Source organism: Nerophis lumbriciformis, linkage group LG01 (assembly GCF_033978685.3).
Source record: "Nerophis lumbriciformis linkage group LG01, RoL_Nlum_v2.1, whole genome shotgun sequence".
Classification (NCBI taxonomy): Eukaryota; Metazoa; Chordata; class Actinopteri; order Syngnathiformes; family Syngnathidae; genus Nerophis; species Nerophis lumbriciformis.
The window spans coordinates 42,821,791-42,846,721 of NC_084548.2; the positions used below are offsets into that span (position 1 = coordinate 42,821,791).

The 24,931-nt window shown below is 38.6% G+C and overlaps 1 protein-coding gene across 1 annotated transcript in view; it reads left to right on the forward strand.

Annotated features, from left to right (window-relative positions):
• Positions 1 to 218: 218 nt before the first annotated feature.
• The window catches only part of fam120c (family with sequence similarity 120 member C), a 65,326-nt gene continuing 40,613 nt past the window's right edge, over positions 219 to 24,931 (forward strand). Inside the window, exon 1 of the mRNA XM_061982306.1 lies at positions 219 to 1,691. Within this exon, the coding sequence (XP_061838290.1) occupies positions 1,176 to 1,691 (516 nt within the window). The 5' untranslated portion in view covers positions 219 to 1,175. The remainder of the gene's footprint in view (positions 1,692 to 24,931) is intronic.

Here is a 24,931-nt window from a genome sequence, read left to right on the forward strand (position 1 = left end):
ATGAAGTTAACATTGTTAGCATTACTAGTATTTAATATTCACATGTTGAACGGACAAATAATGGCGTTTGTACATTTGTTCCGTTTTGCGGGAATTGCGTCTTCGGTTGACAAGCCTCGTCCAAATGCAGCTATAACAGTGTTGGTGGTTGTAGTTTTTGTTTTAGGTTCTGCCCCCTTGTAAAATGGGCGCTGTATCGTCATTTCACTCAATTTCCCAGCTTCCCACGCGGTCGCGCCTCCTCTCTCGCCCCCCCACGCCTTCTCTCCCCACTCCACTGGGCCGCGAGGAAGTCGCAAGATGGCTGATGTCGCTTGGAAGTAATGTTCCCCCTCTGCAACATGACGCCGTGAGTGTGGAAGACGAGCGAGGGAGGCACAGCCGGGCTTTTATTTTATTTTATTTTAGTTTATTTTCCTTTATTCCGCCAAATAACCATCTCATTCCGTGTCGTATACGCCCTGGACTTGTCTTCGGGAGTTGACGCGTCAAATCACGCCGGGGACCCTGCCAGCAGTTAGCATATAGAAATACGACTAGCCAGACAGCTACAGCGTGTGTTCGTTTGTTGCAGTTAGCGTTTTAACATCGTCAACTGCTAATCACATTCTTAAATGTAACCTGCTCGTCGGCGTCAAACACCGTCGCTGACAATTTTGCTAGCTGCTCGAGTAACATGTCCGCGAATTGGCCGTCCAGCCTGCGGTTTGCTAACTAGTGCGCAGTATTGCGTCGACTTCATGCGAGCAAGGGTTTCTTCATATTTACAAATCCAGTTCTACACCGCCAACTGTATCTCTGTATAGCCAAATTATGGGAGTAGTGCAAATTGACAACTAGTTGTAGCTACACTGGCCTTGTCGGTCTCATCCCAATCCACAGCAATGGACACTAGACTCCGCACCCACGTCTAAATTTGAGTAATTGAATCGAAAAATTTAGTGGGAAAGTAACCAGCAGGCCCCATCACACGGCCGTGCATGATTTCACCAGTTGATTTTTGCGGGTGTCAGTTATTTCGCAGGGTTAACTAGCACCCTTGTCAGTTACTACTTGGGAGACAGTTAGCTCGCTGATAGCTAGCTCGTCTCGCTCTTCATCACGTTACAAACACGGCGTACAGAACCTATTCCGAGCCCGCTCCCGGCCAGACGCACCGGCTCAATAACACGGTCATGGGAGTGCAGGGCTTTCAAGAGTATTTAGAGAAGCGATGTCCCGGGGCCGCAGTCCCGGTGGACCTGCTCAAGCTCGCTCGTACAGCGGCCCGCCAGCCTCCTCACCACCATCACCCACACCACCACCCACATCATCCCGGGCCCATGCCTCCCCCGCCCCCGCCTGCCAGGATCCTCATCGACGCCGACTCCGGCCTGCAACGCCTCTACGGCGGCTACCAGACAGATTGGGTCTGCGGCGGCCAGTGGAACGCCATGCTAGGCTACCTGGCCGCTCTGTCCCAGGCCTGTCTGTTCCAGGGTGGCCTGGAGCTGGTGGTGGTTTTCAACGGCACGCTCGGGAAGGAACGCTGGCCCGAGTGGGCGCGGCGAGCTCAGGGCCAGCGACAGACTGCTCAACTGATAGTCAACCACGTCGGCAGCAAGGCCACCCCGCCTCCCCGGGCATGGTTCCTGCCCCCGGCCTGCCTCAGCCACTGTGTCCGCCTCGCCATGTTCCGCTTCCGAGTGCGGGTGAGCATTTCGATGACGACTGTGACGTTTTTGTTTTTATCATGGTCATTTAAAAATCACTTGTATTGTTTCTAGCTTGGAGGGAAGCGCTTCCACCCTCAGTCCATGGTCAATTTTGGTACAGGTTTTGGATTGTAGTTGACGCTGCAGATCTATTGTGGATACATAATATACATCACCAAGAAGTAAAAATGCACATATCTATATTTTCTCAGCTTAACAGTAAATTAAGAGGGACTGCAGCTTGCCTTAGGTAACTACCTATGACTTACATAACATGAACTCTGTGAACCTTGTATTTTTTAAGAAATGCAGAGTGGTTAAGACCATTCATAGATGTCCTGTGCAGGACACTCATTTATTTGTATGGACTTATTCAACAATTTCTTCTGTCTGCGGATGAGTGGTACAATGCCATTTATTCATCCATTTTCTACTGTTTCTCCCTCCTTAATGGTTCATCTTTTGCAGACGTAATTTAGTTACATGTCAAATACTCCACGTATCATAACACAGATGTTTGGTTGCTGGCTTCATCTCAAATTAGTAATAGGGTATTTCTTATTGTTTAAGTGCTTTACAAATGTTTCATTAATCATACAATCTAAAAAGCAGTTAAGACTGCAGTGTTGACAATTTGTATTTTGAATTACAATTATGAATGTTAAGTAATCTGCTCGTACATAAAATTGCAGTTTGGCCAGTTGCTATAAAGAATATTCGTAAATATTGTCATTCCGTTACAAAAATAGTGGAATAATTGTATTCTGCACAGGATGGCAGCATTAGCAGGAAGGAGGAAACACAACACATATGTTTGATCAAAAGCCATTGATTGTAAAGGGATACAGAATTTAATCTTTTCTTAGCTTTATGAACAATTCTCAATCTTTTTTCGCATGCCAGCAAAACCATGGTAAAAATAAAACATTGTATGTACAACATGAAAATATTTGAAAAGTCAACCTTGCTTACTTAATGCTCATGCATTTACATATAGTAATAAGCATTTAAATTTGTTGAGTTTTGATATAGTACATTAGTTTTTTTCTGCATCTCTGCTGAGCAATATAAATAGATCACCTGGGTGCACCATGTTAGTCTTAAGTCTCTTCTTAAGCGGGTCAAAAGTCTGGGGCAACCTTGCTCTTAATGCCATCAAGTTGAACTGTACCCATCATGCAGAGACATTGCTTTTTTGGGGATTTGGTTGATTCTGCTATTTTACATATAATTGAATTGGCTTTTATTGTCATAGCACATTAGGAATAACGTGTGTGTGTGTGTGTGTGTGTGTGTGTGTGTGTGTGTGTGTGTGTGTGTGTGTGTGTGTGTGTGTGTGTGTGTGTGTGTGTGTGTGTGTGTGTGTGTGTGTGTGTGTGTGTGTGTGTGTGTGTGTGTGTGTATATATATATATATAATATGTGTGTATATATATATATAAATATATATATATATATATATATAAAATGTGTGTGTATATGTATTTGTGTGTTTATATGCATGTATGTGTTTGTGTATATTAGGGGTGTAACAGTACACACAAATATTGGTTCGGTACATACCTCGGCTTAGAGGTCACGGTTTGGTTCATTTTCGGTACAGTAATAAAACAACAAAATATACATGTTTTGGTTTATTTACCAAATTTGTCAACAATGGCTTTATCTTTTTAACATTGGGAACACTATAATAATTCTGCCCACATTAATCAACATTAAACTGCCTCAAGTTGTTGCTCAGATTAAATAAAATGACAAAACTTTTCTTCTACATATAAAAAGTGCAACATTAAACAGTTTTACGTCTACTCATCATGCTTAATTTATTACAGCATTTGGGAAGCCTGTAGTTGATTTTTATTATGTAAATGTTATATTTTTATCAAAATGCGATAGCAGGGACCCTGCCATTCAAAACTAGGCTGCTCCATTACTATTGATTAATGTAACTATAGCTGAAAAAATAGCACAATAGCAATAGGAGAGACTATTCATCCCTGAACACCATGGAGTTCATGTAGGCTTAATGATGCAGTTACATTATTATATCAACTATCAGAGACAGAAACTCTTCATTTAACATACTGTCCTTTTTTGCTGCTTCAACACAGCTCAATCAACACAGAAACCGGTAAAGTGAAATAACAGACAGACAGGGCTTTGCTGTCCGTAACACACACCGCAAAATGAGCTAACGTTACGCTAAAAGCTAATTAGCCTTCACCTCAAGGACTGCGAGCGAGCTGGGTTGCTGTTTATATTTCTAGAACGCCAACGGGCTCATAGTGATGTTACTAGTAGTTGACTGGGAGGTGTTTATTATAATTTGGGGAAAGTCCGCTGCCTGATGCTTACCTCCTAAACACCTACCTGCTCGACGCGGGAGCACTGACTCCATGCGCTCTGAATACGCACTGCTGATTGGCTGTTACCGCTCTGAATACGCACTGCTGATTGGCTGTTACTGCTCTGTGTGTAACCAATCAGATGGTTGTGTGGGTGGAACAATGCTGGGTGCTGTGTAGAGTACTGACAGACAAAGGCAGAACGAAGCTGAGCAGCTTGTTACGACTTAAACTTAGGCGGCTACTTAATATTTTCGTGTGGAAACTCGTTCGGTACATCTCATAACCGAAACCCTCGTACCGAAACGGTTCAATACAAATACACGTACCGTTACACTCCTAGTGTATATACAGTATGTATGTGTTTGTGTGTATGTATATGTTTATATATATTTGTATATTTATACATGTGCAATTATATATATATTTATATGTGTGTGAGTATATATATATTTATATATATATATGTGTGTGTGTGTGTGTGTGTGTGTGTGTGTGTGTGTGTGTGTGTGTGTGTGTGTGTGTGTGTGTGTGTGTGTGTGTGTGTGTGTGTGTGTGTGTGTGTGTGTGTGTGTGTGTGTGTGTGTGTGTGTGTGTGTGTGTGTGTGTGTGTGTGAGTATATATATATGTATATTAGGGATGTCCCGATCCAATATTTGGATCGGATCAGCCGCCGATATTTGCCAAAAAATGCGTATCGGCAAGGCATGGGAAAATGCCGATCCAGATCCAGTTTTAAAAAAAACTCCGGTCCATGTTTTCCAACGCACCTATTTAAATAATACATTCCACTTTTCTGCTGCTCCCTAATTTCCGTTCCACATTTTCCAGCACACCTTCAACACATCCACAGGTCTGTGGATTCTCACGCAGTTGCTTTTAGCTGCTGGGCCAGTGCTGGTATTACACGACAGGCTCTTCTCACTATTTCTTGTGTCTCCTTCTCACAGACAGCAAGCGCACTTTCTTACACACGTCACATACGTATACGTCCTCCCCGAGCAGAGAGGTAGCAGCATGGCTAACGTTAGCTGTGATGCTAGCGCAGCTGTGCGAGCAACGCTCCCTCTAAAGTGTGCGCCTGTGCAATTGCGCACGGCAAATCTATGCCACGCACAAAATCAAATAAAAAAATAAGCGCATAACAATTTTCGACACACGGACACGACAGAGAAAACAGTTTTCGTCATCATTGTTCAAATATTGTAACGTCTGTCGAGACGCTTATCTCCATTCGGTGCCACACGTCCACACCATCAAAATGCCGAGGCAAACATTTCCAGATCAACACCCTATGAAAAAAATAGTGATTTTTTTAGTTGTGATTTCCTTCTCTGCATGAAAGTTTAAAAGTAGCATATATTAATGCAGTATGAAGAAAAATGTTTTAATGTAGACACATAGAATCATCATACTGCTGTGGTTATATGCATCAAGTGTTCATTCAAGGCTAAGGCAAAATATCCACATATATATGGTGTATCGTGACATGGCCTTAAAATATCGCAATATAAAAAAAAGGCCATATTGCCCAGCCCTAGTTCAATGATGCCATTTCTGTTTGTCATGTATAATTTTGTCTATTTTGTGTTTATTCTTGAATAAACAGGTCAGTTTCTTGTTACCAACCATTGTGTATTATTCAAACTCTCCTAATTCAGCTGGCTAGTTGTTATCAAGAGTACTAAAACCCTTTTCAACATGATTCTGACAACTAAGTAGGCTAAATAACTTTAAACTTTAATACATGCTCGGATAGGCCAGTATCGGTCAGTATCGGTATCGGATCGGAAGTGCAAAAACAATATCGGTATCGGATCGGAAGTGCAAAAACCTGGATCGGGACATCCCTAATGTGTGTATACATATATATATATATGTGTGTGTAAGTATATATATATGTAAGTGTATATATATGTAAGTGTGTGTGTATATATATATATATATATATATGTATATGTATATATGTATATGTATGTATATATGTATATGTATATATATATATGTATATGTGTGTGTGTATATATATATATATATGTATATATATATATATATATATATATATATATATATATATATATTAGGGCTGCAACAACTAATCGATTAAAATCGATTATAAAAATACTTGGCGATAAATTTAGTCATCGATTCGTTGGATCTATGCTATGCGCATGCGCAGAGGCTACCTTTTTTTTTTTTTTAAATAAACCTTTATTTATAAACTGCAACATTTACAAACAGCTGAGAAACAATAATCAAAATAAGTATTGTGCCAGTATGCTGTTTTTTCCCCCCAATAAAATACTGTAAAGGATAGAAATGTAGTGTGTCTCTTTTCTCCGATTATTAATGGATTAATCGAAGTAATAATCGACAGATTAATCGATTATCAAATTTAAGGCTGCAACAACTAATCGATTAAAATCTATTATAAAAATAGTTGCCGATTAATTTAGTCATCGATTCGTTGGATCTATGCTATGCGCATGCGCAGAGGCTACTTTTTAAAATGTTTTATAAACTTTTATTTATAAACTGCAACATTTACAAACAGCTGAGAAACAATAATCAAAATAAGTATGGTGCCAGTATGCTGGTTTTTTTCCCAATAAAATACTGGAAAGGATAGAAATGTAGTTTGTCTCTTTTATCCGATTATTAATCGATTAATCAAAGTAATAATCGACAGAATAATCGATTATCAAATTAGTTTTTAGTTGCAGCCCTAATCAAATTAGTTGTTAGTTGCAGCCCTAATATATATATATCAGTGACGTGCGGTGAGGTTCATGGCTGGTGAGGCACTGACTTCATCACAGTCAGATTTACAAACATATGAACCCTAAAGAGTATCTTATTCACCATTTGATTGGCAGCAGTTAACGGGTTATGTTTAAAAGCTCATACCAGCATTCTTCCCTGCTTGGCACTCAGCATCAAGGGTTGGAATTGGGGGTTGAATCACCAAAAATTATTCCCAGGCGCGGCGCCGCTGCTGCCCACTGCTCCCCTCACCTCACCTCCCAGGGGGTGATCAAGGGGATGGGTCAAATGCAGAGGACAAATTTCACCACACCTATTGTGTGTGTGTGTGTGTGTGTGTGTGCGTGTGTGCGTGTGCGTGTGTGCGTGTGTGTGTGTGTGTGTGTGTGTGACAATCATTGCTACTTTAACTTAACTTTAACTTTACACATACAAACTGTAGCACACAAAAAATCACATTTAATTAAAAAAAGCGTTATTATGGTCTTACCTTTACTTATAAGTGCGGGAACAGTGGTGTTCGTGTTAGAAAAGTTGTGAATGAATGAAATATGAAATCCGTGCTGCAGTCTGCAGGTGTACCTAATGTTGTGTCCCTGCAGTCATTTACGCTCCACCGGCGCGAGCATTGTTGTTTTTGCACTTTTTGGCTTCTTGTTAAGTGACTTTTTTTGGGTGGATTCGGTCTTGCACGTGGAGGGTTTGGGTGTGGGCTTTGGTTGGTGTGGCGCTCCCATCGGGGGGTTCGTTCTGCGGCGGGGGGTGCATTGACCGGCACCAGGAGGCGGGATTACGCGAGCCTCACACAGTGCGTCTTCGCAGCAGTTGTATGATTGCTCAGCACAAGAAATACTTTACACACATACAGTTGTTGACAAAATACACTGTACATTATATACCTCAGCTAACTAAACTATGGAAATGTATAATATAGTTCATATAGCAATACGGTCTCACTGCACAGCAGGCCAGCAGTTAGCCGAGTCCGCAATCCATGGTGAGGCACAATTGAGTGACGTGCCTCAACTGGCTGCTGATCACCGCACTGTCTCTTCTCAGTATTTGAACGGCAAATGTGAAAATTCAGTGATTTTGAATAAAAATAATCTAAAACTGGTGAAGTTAAATGGAAAATAACTTTATAGTATAATCACTGAATACATATAACAATTTAATAGATTTTTTTTCTTTTTACATTTTTTTTCTTTTCATGATGGCAGGTGAGGGCCCGCCTCACCTGCCTCTAGTGACCGCACGTCACTGATATATATATATATATATATATATATATATATATATTTATATATATATAAATAAATAAATTTATATATATAAATAAATGTGTGGGTGTGTATGCATGTATTGTAATGGTATGAAATGTCAAGGTACGATATTATTACGGTATTAAGGCCGCCTTGCAATATTAATGCGGTAAATGTCCCGCAAAAAAAATAAAATTAAAATGTGTGTAAAATGAAGTGACAGGAATGTTTAAAATAAACACACTGTAATTGAACACAAATATAATGTTCTAATGATATGTATTACTACAAACATGAATTTTTAACTGAAAAGAATAGTGCAGGAACATCCACTGTTTCAAGCAAATTAAAAAAACTACTGAGTAACGTGTCTTTAAACATCCAGTGTAAAACAATAATGAACACTTAAGTGTCTTTCAACTTTTACCTTCTGACAAGCAGTGTCCTTCACAGCGGACATGTTTATATCAGTCTGTAATATGTTGTTTCTCAGAAAAGGTAACTACTCATTTCCATTTTAATATTGTAAATACCTCACAAACTGATGTTTGGCTTCATTGGTTTAAAAAAAAAATTCTGGATGATGAGAAGGCGACATGTCCAGGGTGTAAGCTGCCGCCAGACAGGCTCCAACCCCCACACAGCATCCAGAGAAACAAGCAGTCGAAACAAGGATTGAGGATTTATGAAATAGTTTTTCAGTTTCCTCATATTTCCGGGGTTGAACATTTTTCTGGGTGATTACCTCCATGCACTGCGTCGTGAACCGCAGGCTCTGTGTTAATTTTGAAACAAAAGTGATGCGCTTAGACTTTATCTCCACCAAAGAAGTTCTGTTTTCACCAGGGTTTGTCTGTTTGTTTGCGTTATGGATAGATGACATATTTCAGGAAATGTAAAAAAAAACATTTGATCTAGGGATGTAACGGCAAACGGTATAATGATTAACCGCGGTAAAATCCCAGACGTTTAAATGTTTAATTACCGAAAAACCGTCATATATTAATGTATTTTAGGCAACACTGCCTACTTCCTGGAAACAGAGTCACTTTGTTACAAATTTGTCATTTCACTTGCATTAGTTGACGCTAATGCGCCTCCTTGTTTGAAGGTTCCCCGTTATTGTTAGCTTTGGAGCCCAAATACCTTTTATATTGCGCTTCACACACCCTCTTTATGAACCAATAGAATTGTCGTTTTTTGCCGTTCTTCCACTCCACGGTGGTATTGCTTGTGCATTTTGACACACTCAACATCATGCGCCTCGGCTCTGTAGTCGCCGCCGCACAGCAGCATTCGGATGAAAGAAAGGTACCAGTAATTTTCAAAGGTGGTATAGTACCGATTTCAATTAATTAATATCGTGGTACTTTATCAGTATACCGTACAACAATAGCTATATAGATATATATATACTATATACAATATATATATATATGTACGGTATACCAGTACTAGTATAGTATCGCGGTACTAATGAATCAAAAACTGTACTATACTCTGTTTGAAAAGTACCGATTTCCCATTGATTGATTTGTTTATTTATTTTTTTTAACGGGTATGGCGGCGCGCCGTCTCGTCATGACGGGTTTACGAGCAGAGAAGCGTGTTTGGCAGCGCACTATCACAGAGTACTTACAAGAAGACAAGGTGTGTAGACAGAAAAGGGAGAATGGACGCAGTTTGGCCTAAAAACTGACTATAAAGGTGAAGCTATATCACTGTTAGATAGATAGTACTTTATTGATTCCTTCAGGAGAGTTCCCTCAGGAAAATGTTACGCCCTCAGGAAGAGGTGCTATAAGACATAGCTAGCAGCGGACATCTATCCGCCGTCGGCAGTGTTTTAGCTACCGGTACTTCTTAAATCACTAATACTCGCCTCCATGGCAACGAATAAAGTACGTTTCTTACACGTATCATCCCTGCAGGACGAGGAATAGCTAAACATGATTTACTACACACCGTAGAAGGATACAACAGCTCACCGGTGTCACCGCTAACAAAAGCTAGCATGTCTGAATGTAAACAAATGCTATGGGTGGATCTACACCTGACATCCACTGTAATGATACCAAGTACAATCGTGTATCTAGTTGATACTACTATAATTTAAGGCTGCAGCTAACTATTGTTTTTCTATCGATTAATCTATAGATTATTTTTTCGATTAATCGGTTAATCTATAGATTATTTTTTTCGATTAATCTATAGATTATTTTTCCTTTTACCGATTATTTTTTTTATTTAAAATGAAGATGAAAAAATAAATGTTGGCCAGTTTTTTCAAAAGGCATGACTTTTATATACAAAAAAAAAAGTATGGCCACTCAGTCAACATTGACAACAACATGACAAAATATTCTGTAACAATGTAAACATTTAAAACTTAACATTTAACAAAATTAAAAGTAGCTTATTTGCTTTTTAATGTGCAAATATAAAAGTAAACATCCAGTGCAAATCTTAATATTCTGCAATAGTATAAGCATTTCTAAAGTAAAAGTATTGCTTATTTTGCTTTAAAATGTGCAAAAATAAAGATAAACATCCAATACAAAAAAGTGCAAAACGAAATATTCTGTAACAGTGTAAACATTTCAACAAAAGTAAAAGTATTGCTTATTTTGCTTAATAACACAACAATGGTAGTATGATTAAAGTGAAAGTTAATTGTTGGTTTGTACATAGTATATGTAACTGTTAATGTTGTAAAAGGTATTTGCACAACTAATTAACGTTAGCGTTAAAGAGGAGCGCGTCTTTGTAAACACTGAACAGGCACGCCAAACGCGCCTCTCAGAGCGAAACAGTGTTTTAGTTTATGAATTTACAACGCAGATACAAATGACACATTCATGATTTTGTGTAATGATGACAACGTATACTCACGCGGACGATTGACTAGTTGATGGTGATGGCAAGAACGCTGTCGGGTGTTTTCTTTTCAAATGTTCCTTCATAGCCGTTGTGCTGCTATGATAGGCCATTTCCGCTCGACACAGTGTGCATACAACAACTGTCAAGTGTTTTGCTTTTTTCGCTGTGCTTATCCCACACTTGAAGGGATGTACCAATGCTGAATGTGGCTTCTGGATTTCACTCAAAAGACCAGACCGTAGTTACTTTTTCCTTTTATTTTCCTTTAGTTTGCAACAGTTTTTCCAACCAAGAAACAGCTTCTTTTTTCTTCTTTAGTCTTTTTAGCAGTCTTTAGCAGTGTTAATAGACTTTAGTTTCTTTAGCTGTCATTAGCTGTCTTTAGTAGCCTTTAGTAGCCTTTAGCTTCTTTAGTAGGTGAAAAACCTTTAAGGACAAAACACCACAAGATTAACATGCTGTAAAAAATCAATCAATTATCAATCCCATAATTTACAACTATTAATTAGGCTATCAAACTCTTAACCATTAAACAAGTGCAAGAAAATGGACACATCTTTTCCCTTTAAGTTAAAACAGATTTTAAATAAATGGTCTCAACATAAATGCACCAAGATACATATAAAATACATTTAACACCAGAAACACAATAGATAAATGCAACAGAAAACCCAATATGCAAATACATAAATACCTAACCAATTAACCACCTATTTAGATACATATTTAAAATCCATATTCAATATAAATATATTATTAATTTAGCAGTGAAACACTCAATCTTAAACGCTGTCTACTGGTAGAAAAATGCCCCTTTTTCTATGCCCTCACCAACACAGTTAAATCCAACACTTTAAATTGAGCGACTTCACCCTCCTGATGAAGCAAACTGCTACAACATTTATCAAACTAAGCAAAGAATATCAACACTAAACAACAGTTACATAACACACTGTGTGTATTTAGCCTCCAGACTAAGCACGCTACATGCACACAACCCCCCCCCCCCCCCCCCCCCCCCCCCCCATCTCACCAGCGCAACAGGTGCGCCACACCCACGAAGAGAAATATTAAATCTTACATACTTTTGGCACAACTCTGGGTTATCTGTAATGAACTAAACCTTTTTCCACTCTGCGCTGGCGTCTTTTGTACTCCTTGATTTGACACAGCGGTCTAATTACCGGGCTCGCGCACCAGCAGATGAGACAGGAGTGCGCCGCGTTATACCTGCGCGCGAACGTAAACTTTTATAAGCCGACTGGCCGAAATAATGCCGAATTATATACATTTCCTGGGGTTGCCTAGGTGAATAGGGATGCGGATGTGCTCTAAGATAAAATATAATTTTATTAAGTGGGGTTTGGCTGGTTGCTAAACAGCCACGGTTGCGAGCTCGCGCTTCAGCTGACGAGACAGCTGTTCACCGCTACAACATTATTAGGCCGTTTATTGAAATACTCCCACACTTTTGACGACTTTTGGCGTGCTTTTTTTCCCTCGCTCGCATCATCTGCTTTGCGCTCCGCCATGACGGCAGTGTGACGTAAATATGCGACGCGTCGAAGCATAAAAACGACGTCGACGTATTTACGTAACCGATGACGTCGACGCGTCGTTTCAGCCTTACTATAATTATATCAATATTTTTTATCGTCACAAAAATCTTTTTTCCTTTTTGAATAATTCATATGTTTATAAACTCAGTAAATATGTCCCTGGACATGTAAGGACTTTGAATATGTTAGAGTGTCTGCCCTGAGTTCGGTAGGTTGTGAGTTCAAACCCCGGCCGAGTCATACCAAAGACTATAAAAATGGGACCCATTACCTCCTTGCTTGGCACTCAGCATAAAGGGTTGGAATTGGGGGTTAAATCACCAAAAATGATTCCCGGGCGCGGCACCGCTGCTGCCCACTGCTCCCCTCACCTCCCAGGGGTGAACAAGGGGATGGGTCAAATGCAGAGGACAAATTTCACCACACCTAGTGTGTGTGTGACAATCATTGCTACTTTAACTTTTTAAAATATGACCAATGAATGATCCTGTAACTACTTTGTATCGGATCGATACCTAAATTTGTGGTTATCATCCAAAACTAATAGTAAGTGATTATTACATTTTAACAGAAGTGTAGATAGAACATGTTGAAACGGAAAATAACCAGATATTAACAATAAATGAACAAGTGGATTAATAATCAATTTTTACAGCTTGTCCTTTATAATTTTGACAAAATAAAATAATGAGAAATGGCACAATATGTTACTGCATACGTCAGCAGACAAATTAGGAGCCTTTGTTTACTTACTACTAAAAGACAAGTTGTCTAGTATGTTCACTATTTATTTAAGGCCAAAATTGTTCTTCAACTGCAAAAAAAAACATTTAATGTATCGTAAGATTTTTTTTGTTAAGATAAAGCCAGTAATTCCATTTTTTTGTGGTCCCCTTTTTTTTTTAGAGAGAAGTATCAAATTAAATTTTTGGTACCGGTACCAAAATATTGGTATCGGGACAACCCTATATAACTGTGTGTATATATTAAGGCTGAAACGACGCGTCGACGTAGTCGACGTCATCGGTTACGTAAATACGTCGACGCCGTTTTTGCGCGTCGATGCGTCGCATATTTACGTCACACTACCGTCATGGCGGAGCGCAAAGCAGACGATGCGAGCGGTGCGAGCGAGGGGAAAAAAGCACGCCAAAAGTCGTCAAAAGTGTGGGAGTATTTCAATAAACGGCCTAATAATGTTGTAGCGGCGAACAGCTGTCTCGTCAGCTGACGCGCGAGCTCGCAACCGTGGCTGCTGAGCAACCAGCCAAACCCCACTTAATAAAATTATATTTTATCTTAGAGCACATCCGCATCCCTATTCACCTAGGCAACCCCAGGAAATGTATATAATTCGGCATTATTTCGGCCAGTCGGCTTATATGATCAGAACCGATCAGTTTACGTTCACGCGCAGGTATAACGCGGCGCGCTCCCGTCTCATCTGCTGGTGCGCGAGCCCGGTAATTAGACCGCTGTGTCAAATCAAGGAGTACAAAAGACGCCAGCGCAGAGTGGAAAAAGGTTTAGTTCGTTACAGAAAACCCAGAGTTGTGCCAAAAGTGTACCAAAACCAATAGCTGAACGGACAGCCGGTAAGATTGCACTTTAGTTCTCTTTGTGGGTGTGGCGCTGGTGAGATGGGGGGGTGCGGGGGGGGGGAGGGGGGGGTGCATGTAGCGTGCTTAGTCTGGAGGCTAAATACACACAGTGTTTTGTGTAACTGTTGTTTAGTAAGGAAGTGTTGATATTCTTTGCTTAGTTTGATAAATGTTGGAGCAGTTTGCTTCATCAGGAGGGTGAAGTCCCTCAACTTAAAGTGTTGGATTTAACTGTGTTGGAGGGCATAGAAAAAGGGGCATTTTTCTACCAGTAGACAGCGTTTAAGATTGAGTGTTTCACTGCTAATTTAATAATATATTTATATTGAATATGGATTTTAAATATGTATCTAAATAGGTGGTTAATTGGTTAGGTATTTATGTATTTGCATATTGGGTTTTCTGCTGCATTCATCTATTGTGTTTCTGGGTTTAAATGTATTTTATATGTATCTTGGTGCATTTATGTTGAGACAATTTATTTAAAATCTGTTTTAACTTAAAGGGAAAAGATGTGTCTATTTTCTTGCACTTGTTTAATGGTTAAGAGTTTGATTGCCTAATTAATAATTGTAAATTATGGGATTGATAATTGATTGATTTTTTTACAGCATGTTAATCTTGTGGTGTTTTGTCCTTAAAGGTTTTTCACCTACTAAAGAAGCTAAAGGCTACTAAAGAAGCTAAAGGCTACTAAAGACAGCTAATGACAGCTAAAGAAACTAAAGTCTACTAACACTGCTAAAGACTGCTAAAAAGACTAAAGAAGAAAAAAGAAGCTGTTTCTTCGTTGGAAAAACTGTTGCAAACTAAAGGAAAATAAAAGGAAAAAGTAACTACGGTCTGGTCTTTTGAGTGAAATCCAGAAGCCACATTCAGCATTGGTACATCCCTTCAAGTGTGGGATAAGCACAGCGAAAAAAGCAAAACACTTGACAGTTGTTGTATGCACACTGTGTCGAGCGGAAATGGCCTATCATAGCAGCACAACGGCTATGAACGAACATTTGAAAAGAAAATACCCGACAGCGTTCTTGCCATCACCATCAACTAGTCAATCGTCCGCGTGAGTATACGTTGTCATCATTACACAAAAACATGAATGTGTCATTTGTATCTGCGTTGTAAATTCATAAACTAAAACACCGTTTCGCTCTGAGAGGCGCGTACAACATTAACAGTTACATATACTATGTACAAACGAACAATTAACTTTCACTTTAATCATACTATCATTGTTGTGTTATTAAGCAAAATAAGCAATAATTTTACTTTTGTTGAAATGTTTACACTGTTACAGAATATTTCGTTTTGCACTTTTTTGTATTGGATGTTTATCTTTATTTTTGTACATTTTAAAGCAAAATAAGCAATACTTTTACTTTTGAAATGCTTATACTATTGCAGAATATTAAGATTTGCACTGGATGTTTACTTTTATATTTCCACATTAAAAAGCAAATAAGCTACTTTTAATTTTGTTAAATGTTAAAAGTTTTAAATGTTTACATTGTTACAGAATATTTTGTCATGTTGTCAATGTTGACTGAGTGGCCATACTTTTTTTTTTTTTAAATAAGTCATGCCTTTTGAAAAAACTGGCCTAAATTTATTTTTTCATCTTCATTTTAAATAAAAAAAATAATTGGTAAAAGGAAAAATAATCTATAGATTAATCGAAAAAATAATCTATAGATTAACCGATTAATCGAAAAAAATAATCTATAGATTAATCGATAGAAAAATAATCGTTAGCTGCAGCCTTAATATATATATCTCAACCACTCGGCCACCTACTATGGCCTAGTGGTTAGAGTGTCCGCCCTGAGATCGGTAGGTTGTGAGTTCAAACCCCGGCCGAGTCATACCAAAGACTATAAAAATGGGACCCATTACCTCCCTGCATCAAGGGTTGGAATTGGGGGTTAAATCACCAAAAATGATTCCCGGACGCGGCACCGCTGCTGCCCACTGCTCCCCTCACCTCCCAGGGGGTGAACAAAGGGATGGGTCAAATGCAGAGGACAAATTTCACCACACCTAGTGTGTGTGTGACAATCAGTGGTACTTTAACTTAACATTGTTTACCATACATGAATTTATCTTTGGTCATCTTTCTGTGTGGAGTTTGCATGTTCTCCTTGTGACTGCGTGGGTTCCCTCCAGGTACTCAGGCTTCCTCCCACTTCCAAAGACATGCACCTGGGGATAGGTTTATTGGCAACACTAAAATTGGCCCTAGTGTGTGAATGTGAGTGTGAATGTTGTCTGTCTATCTGTTGGCCCTGCGATGAGGTGGCGACTTGTCCAGGGTGTACCCCGCCTACCGCCTGAATGCAGCTGAGATTGGCTCCAGCACCCCCCGCGACCCCACAAGGTACAAGCGGTAGAAAATGGATGGATGGATGGTTTAGGAACAAATACATTTCACCCGCCACAAATAGATTTGGTGCTACCTTTTCGGTGGCAGTATGCAATGTAACCCTGCTTCTAAACTAAGCTCATATGCACCTTGTCTGCCGAAGACGACGTAGCAGGAGGGAACAATGTTGGCAACTTAACAACATTGTCCCTATCTTTAGCGAGTATTCAGCCTCTTGTAAGTATTAGAAAGGTACTAGAGACAAATGTATTCCCTTTTTTTTAATTTTTTGGTACAGTATTAAGTTTTTTGCAGAGGTGTGCTGTACTCTAATGCAAAGTGAAAAGACAGGACGCGTTTTTGCGTCATGCATTATTCCATCATCAATTACTAGCAGTCACAAAGGGGGAAATATTTGTTATGTGAGTGCAGATGCAGACATGCAGGGCGCCTCCACAATCCCGGGAAGTGTGCATTTCCATCGTCGTGAATGGCAATGTGTGAAAGGATGTGGGACAACTCCATAAGCGTGCAGCACTGCCTTTGACTAGCGGGAGTCTTGATGACTCGCGATAGTGCTGAAGACAACAGAGCCTGGAGACACCTTCCATATCACTTTGTCTTAATGATGAAATATGCATACTAGGGGTGTCCAAAGTGCGGCCCGGGGGATATTTGCTGGCTTTGACATGTTTTTTTTCACAATTCAGAAATGGAATAAACAGAATAACAGCAATTGAAAAACAGAGCCACAAGGCATACTGTAAAGAGAAATTACTGAAATATTGTTACAGATTTGTCTTTTTTTGTCTGTTCAGGGTACTTTACACAAATCACGTTGATTACATATAGGGGAGTGGTATTGTGTGTTTCGTGTAGTGTTTCGTGAGCATAAATATTTGGTAGTAAGGGTAAGTCAATAAGATGACAATAACAAGACAAAGTGCCCTGAGTTTTACACAATAAACTTTCCAAGTGTTTAAAAGCCTGTTCACACGGTCCAGCACAATCAGAAAACTGTTCAATGACTAAAGTCCTCAGCATCAGGCTAACTGTGTATATCTATAGCTGTCTAGTTCAGGGGTTGGTAACTTTTTTTGCCTGAGAAAGCCATGAAACCCAAATATTTAAAAGTATTTCCACGAGAGCTATGTGATATTTTTTTTAACACTGAATTAGGCCTGCAACAACTAATCGATTATAAAAAATAGTTGGCGATTATTTTAGTCATCGATTCGTTGGATCTATGCTATGCGCATGGGCAGAGGCAATTTTATTTTTTATTTTTTAATAAACCTTTATTTATAAACTGCAACATGTACAAACAGCTGAGAAAGAATAATCAAAATAAGTATGGTGCCAGTATGCTGTTTTTTCTTCTTCAATGAAATACTGGAAAGGATAGAAATGTAGTTTGTCTCTTTTATCCGATTATTAATCGATTAATCGAAGTAATAATCGACAGATTAGTTGATGATCAAATTAATCGTTCGTTGCAGTGCTACACTGAATACAACTACATGCGTGCATTTTAAGAAGCTATTTTGGAGTATAAGTCTAAATCCATTCTTTATAACGTTATACTGAAGTGAACCAAGTATCAATTTAATACTTCTTACCTTTATTGCAAAATGTGTCGAAGTTCCGCTTCACATTTGACCGTTTCATTGAGAAAATATTATTATTGTATAATAGACACGTATTAAAAGCATATTTTGTGTCCATTCATTCTGAAACGTGTAGTACTCGTCATGTTTGTCCTTTCGCTATCTTCTTTTCAAAAGGTTATATTTCCACATAAATTACAAAGCTGAACATTTGATTTAAAAGGCGAGGCGTTAACTTGTTGACCTCACATTTGTAGCTGTGACCGGCTCAAACCAAGGTAGCTTGAGCCAACCCTTGGTTTGAATTTAGCAGTAGAGAATGCATGGATGGACTAAAATGCATGAGAATGTTTTAGGATTTACCTGTGACCAGATGCAGCCATTAAAAGGGCCACATCTGAATCCCGAGCCATAGGTTCCCTACCCTTGATCTAGTCTACGGTCCATTTCAGCTGTAAATATCAGGACACAAAGAATAATTGCCAGCGTTGAGCTTACATCGTCAATATGAACACATCCAATTGGTTTAGGTTTGGCATTATCCTGTTGGCCGGTTAGCATTAGCATGGGGCTCACTCGCCTTTTAAATAACTAAACAAATGGCATGCTGTTAACTAGTGTTACAACATGTAATAAACAAAATTATAAATATTTAATGTAATTTATTTTTGTTCCACTATTAAAGAGGTGGATGGGTCAATCCCAAAATTGACCCAACGAGGTACTGACTGGTGGATTAGACGTCCTGTATAGTCAATTAGGAAACCTGGGTTTGACCCCCGGGATGGTATATTAACCTTTTTTAAATTACTCAATGTAGGATAAATTAAGTCTATATTATTAATTCTTGTAGACACATATCCCCAAGCATAGGGTAGTCTTTTGTATCGATACTTCGATACCAACAAGCAAAACATTTGGTTTGTTGCCTCCTTTTTTCAGTACTGTCTGCATTGAATACTGAGCAACTCTTTTTCTTCCTCGATCCACATCAATCCCCTGCACGTGAGCACTGACTTAGCGCAGAAGAATGTCTGCAGTCTTTAAAAAAAATCAGCCAGTAATTCCCATACATTTACTTATTCGTGGAAGCCTGTCTCGAATGCGGATTTAGCGCTTCCGGTTAGCCCTTGCTCGTAAACAAATTATAATGAAACTGTGGCAGTTTAGCATAACTGTAGGTGTGGCATAACCCCGCTTCACAACACACCTCATGTGTGCCTTGTTTGCCATACCAAAAGATGTTGCAGAAATGATCTGTGATGCACTTTAGCGACACTGTCGTTGTATTTAGCAGGTAGAAGTACAAATTAAAAGTGAAAGAGGTTTATCTTGCATCATGCATTTATTCTTTAATCAAATATAAGCGGGCTTTAAAGTATTTGCCACGTGGGTGAGAGCAGAGATCGACTACCAAAAGCCCAAGGAGTGTGCATTGCCAGAGCATGCTAAAAACCTCCTGAATCGTGCAATTTAATCTTCATCACTCTACAAAGGCCCAAACATACTAAGGCGAAACGTAGTTCGCAGAGGTCCGCGCATACTTAAAGTGGACGTCCACCAGGCATTTGCGTGCAAAGCTCAAATTTTATGACTGCGCGGATTATGCGCCACGCACTCTTGTCACACAAAGCATTGCTTGATTCGTATTTTTCACATCGACATTACATTACATTAGAAACCGATCTGCATTTTGCAACCGAAGCATGGCATAAAATTAAAATAAGGGCAATGCATGAATAAAAGGTTTTCCAAGACTCACTTCTGAGACAAATTGGCTGGAACATTTTGCTTGGAGCAGCTGATAGCGAGTACTACTCGCTTGTGCTGGACAATAAATTAAATTTTAATTTCGATTTTGGCTCCTCACGATCATAAAAAAAACTATTAATGGGCTGCGCAACGTGTATCCAAACTCCTGAGCAAGTAATGGTGGAATGGTGAAATCTCCGGGTTGGGGAAGAGATCTTTCCCCAAGTGGAGGAGTTCAAGTACCTTGGAGTCTTGTTCACGAGTGAGGGAAGAGTGAATCATGAGATCGACAGGCGAATCGGTGCGGCGTCTTGAGTAATGAGGACACTGTAGAAGGAGCTGAGCTTGAAGGCATACCATCTTCACCTATGGTCATGAGCTTTGGATTATGACCGAAGGACAAGATCACGGGTACAATTGGCCGAAATGAGTTTTCTCCGTCAGCTGGCGGGGCTCTCACTTAGAGATGGGGTGAGAAGCTCTGTCATCCGGGAGGAGCTCAAAGTGAAGCCGCTGCTCCCCAGCTGCACTCGGGCGGAAGACGGCGTACACCCTGGACAAGTCGCCACCCCATTGCAGGGCCAACACAGACATTCACACTCACGTTCCCACACTAGGGCCAATTTCGTTTGCCAATCAACCTATCCACGTGCATGTCTTTGGAGGTGGGAGGAAGCCAGTGTACGCAGTCACGGGGAGAACATGCAAACTCCCCACAGAAAAACCCTAAGCCCGGGGATCGAACCCAGTAACGTCATATTGTGAGGCACACGCACTAACCCCTGTCACACGGTGTTGTAGGGCACTATGGTAGAAAAATTTAAACAATGCGCAAGGATTGTTGATTGATGTAATGTTGCAAGGATATTTCACTATTTTCAACTATGGAAGCTCTGATGACTGCAGACATTCCATGTGGAGTCTGCTTCACCCACAGTATGCTGGACTCTATGAGCACATACGTAAGTGCTAAGAAAACACTTTAAAACACTCTTCCGTCACCTGGCTATATCACTGGTTAACTTCTTTCACCAGGACGGCATTGTATGGCCTCGAGGCCATTTGCTAAATACAGCTCTTTTTCATCGGCCTGTGGCATGTGAAAGGATATAAAGAACAATATTGTTTATAATAATTGAAGGCTCCACGCCAAAGCAGCTTTTTAGAATGTAATTGAATGTAAAATAGTTCAATATTTTTATTTATAACCATATATGTATAACTATATATGTATGTATGTAAGAATTAATGAATAATTGAATTAATCAATTAATTAAGTTTGGTTAAAAGATTTTAAAATACCAGTAAGTAGTCTTGGAAAATTCTAAGCACATTAAACATTCCTGCGATAATAATAACCGTGATAATTTTGGTCACAATAACTGTGACAAGAAATGTTCATACCATGACATCCCTAGTTCATAGTTAATTCCTATACGATCACTAAAAATGATTCCCGGGCGCGGCACCGCTGCTGCCCACTACTCCCTTCACGTCCCACGGGGTGTTAAAGGGAATGGGTCAAATGCAGAGGACAAATTTCACCACAACTAGTGTGTGTGTGACAATCATTGGTACTTTAAAAATGTACATAACTTTAAAAAAAATTGAGATAAAAGCATCATGTAATGAGAAAAAGCTGACATATCGATACAATAGTGAACAAAAGCACAAATATTTGTCTTTAAATGTATGGATAACATTTATCTATAGCCTTTTTATCAGACATTACAAATGACATGATGGCATCACTTTAACACACCACCCAACACTGTTTTACGCAACTTAATGAATCATCGTGATTAATAATCGTGATTCCAATATTGATAAAAAATCATCTTAATTATTATTTTGGCTATAACTGCAGCCCTATATGTAAGACTAGATTGCATACATGAACACTATTTTATCTATATGGACAAAAAGTGAAGTTACGTCTTATGTCCATAAGTTGACAACTTGCACAATTTTCACATGTATTTTTATTTATGTATGTTATTTTGTTTCTGCCATATTGCTTTCTTTACAATGCTTGTGTTGCTTACATGTGCACATTCAATTTCTACTTGAGGTACTACATTTATTTTGAATGTGGTGTTTGTATTTATTAAAAAAAAAAAAAAACTTGGTTAAAAGAGTTCAGTGTAAGTAGTTTTTTTTAATATTTTAGGCACATTTAAAAACACTGCGAAAGTAATAACCGTGACAATTTTGTTGACAATAACCGTGATAAGAAATGTTCATACCTTGACATCCCTTGTATGTATGTATTTATGAATCCATGTATGTATATGCATGTATGTATGTATATGAATGTATGTATGTGTATATATATGTATATATAAACATATATATATATATATTAGGGGTGTAATGGTACACAAAAATTCCGGTTTGGTACGTACCTCGGTTTAGAGGTAACGGTTCGGTTCATTTTCGGTACAGTAAAAAAAAATATATATATACATTTTTGGGTTATTTATTTACCAAATTTGCAAAATCTTCCACCAAAAATATTTTTCTTAGTGGAATATTTTATGTGAACTACTCGGAACCTTGGATAGGTCAATAATTCATAATAACATTGATTTTGATTCAATATAATGTTTTGAGCAATGACAGTTTGAAAGAAAAAAAAACAGCTTTGTTTTATTAGTCAACATTGCAAGTTTTTCTAAATTACATTTAACCTTTAAGCTTTTTTATTTCACTTTTGTTATGTTTTTGTTTATTTTAATAGTATTTTTAGAATGTGCCGTGGGCCTTTTAAAACATTAGCTGTGGGCCGCAAATGGCCTCCGGGGCACACTTTTGACACCACTGCTATAGATAATAAAAAATTAAATCTGATAAATCTATGGATAAAAAGCAGAGCCTGGCGACGCATGCGCGTTTATCATAACTCTCTCGCTCTCTCTGTCTCTGTCTCTGCCCAACCCTCACGAATGCTGCTGCGCGCACAATTTGTTTTGTTTTTAACCCCTTCTTAACCCTGAACGTACATTGAAAATACACGCAACCCTAACTCAAAATGCCGGACATTTGAGGCATTTAAGAAACTGGGCCCTGACAGCTGCGCAAAAGAGGACATGTCCGGTGAAAAGAGGACGTATGGTCAGTCTATCGTAGCCCGTTAGCTGCTAGCATGCCGTGTGTTGTGCCTCGGTGTGCATTGTTTACACAACGTGCGTTATGCTACTTAATATATCCGTGTGGAAACTCGTTCGGTACCGAACCGAACCGGTACCCCCGTACAGAAACGGTTCAATACAAATACACGTACTGTTACACCCCTAACATATATATACAGGTAAAAGCCAGTAAATTAGAATATTTTGAAAAACTTGATTTATTTCAGTAATTGCATTCAAAAGGTGTAACTTGTACATTATATTTATTCATTGCACACAGACTGATGCATTCAAATGTTTATTTCATTTAATTTTGATGATTTGAAGTGGCAACAAATGAAAATCCAAAATTCCGTGTGTCACAAAATTAGAATATTACTTAAGGCTAATACAAAAAAGGGATTTTTAGAAATGTTGGCCAACTGAAAAGTATGAAAATGAAAAATATGAGCATGTACAATACTCAATACTTGGTTGGAGCTCCTTTTGCCTCAATTACTGCGTTAATGCGGCGTGGCATGGAGTCGATGAGTTTCTGGCACTGCTCAGGTGTTATGAGAGCCCAGGTTGCTCTGATAGTGGCCTTCAACTCTTCTGCGTTTTTGGGTCTGGCATTCTGCATCTTCCTTTTCACAATACCCCACAGATTTTCTATGGGGCTAAGGTCAGGGGAGTTGGCGGGCCAATTTAGAACAGAAATACCATGGTCCGTAAACCAGGCACGGGTAGATTTTGCGCTGTGTGTAGGCGCCAAGTCCTGTTGGAACTTGAAATCTCCATCTCCATAGAGCAGGTCAGCAGCAGGAAGCATGAAGTGCTCTAAAACTTGCTGGTAGACGGCTGCGTTGACCCTGGATCTCAGGAAACAGAGTGGACCGACACCAGCAGAAGAGTTGAAGGCCACTATCAGAGCAACCTGGGCTCTCATAACACCTGAGCAGTGCCAGAAACTCATCGACTCCATGCCACGCCGCATTAACGCAGTAATTGAGGCAAAAGGAGCTCCAACCAAGTATTGAGTATTGTACATGCTCATATTTTTCATTTTCATACTTTTCAGTTGGCCAACATTTCTAAAAATCCCTTTTTTGTATTAGCCTTAAGTAATATTCTAATTTTGTGACACACGGAATTTTGGATTTTCATTTGTTGCCACTTCAAATCATCAAAATTAAATGAAATAAACATTTGAATGCATCAGTCTGTGTGCAATGAATAAATATAATGTACAAGTTACACCTTTTGAATGCAATTACTGAAATAAATCAAGTTTTTCAAAATATTCTAATTTACTGGCTTTTACCTGTATATATTTATGCATTTCTGAAATGAGTGTACTTATATAAACATTTAATATGTATTGTAATTAAATAGGCATCTAAATTAATTTGATATCGAAATCACGACACTAACTTCAGTTGCGTAATCCATATACTGTATATAATATATATAGTTTTATATATATATATATATATGTGTATACATATATATTTATATATATAGATGTTTATATATATATACTGTCTGTGTTTATATATATATATATATATATATATACATATGTTTATATGTACATATGCATGTGTATATATATATGTTTGTATATATATATGCATGTGTGTATGTATATATATATATATATATATATATGTGTTTATATATATATTTATATATATATATATATATATATATATATGTGTATAAAAAAAATATATATATAAACATATATATATGTTTATGTATATAGTTATACATAATGTTTTATAAATATATATATATATAGAGAGAGAGAGAGAGAGAGAGGCTATAGACCACTGCTGTTCTTTTTGAATACATAATGACCTTTTGGCAGCTTGACAGTTTGAAACAGTTTTTAAATAAAGTAGTGATTTAAAAAGTACATTGGTTCAGTTTTTGTCTTTTCAACGTGCTGTTGAATGAGTATTGAGAATTGTTGAAATTCATAGGTATCGAC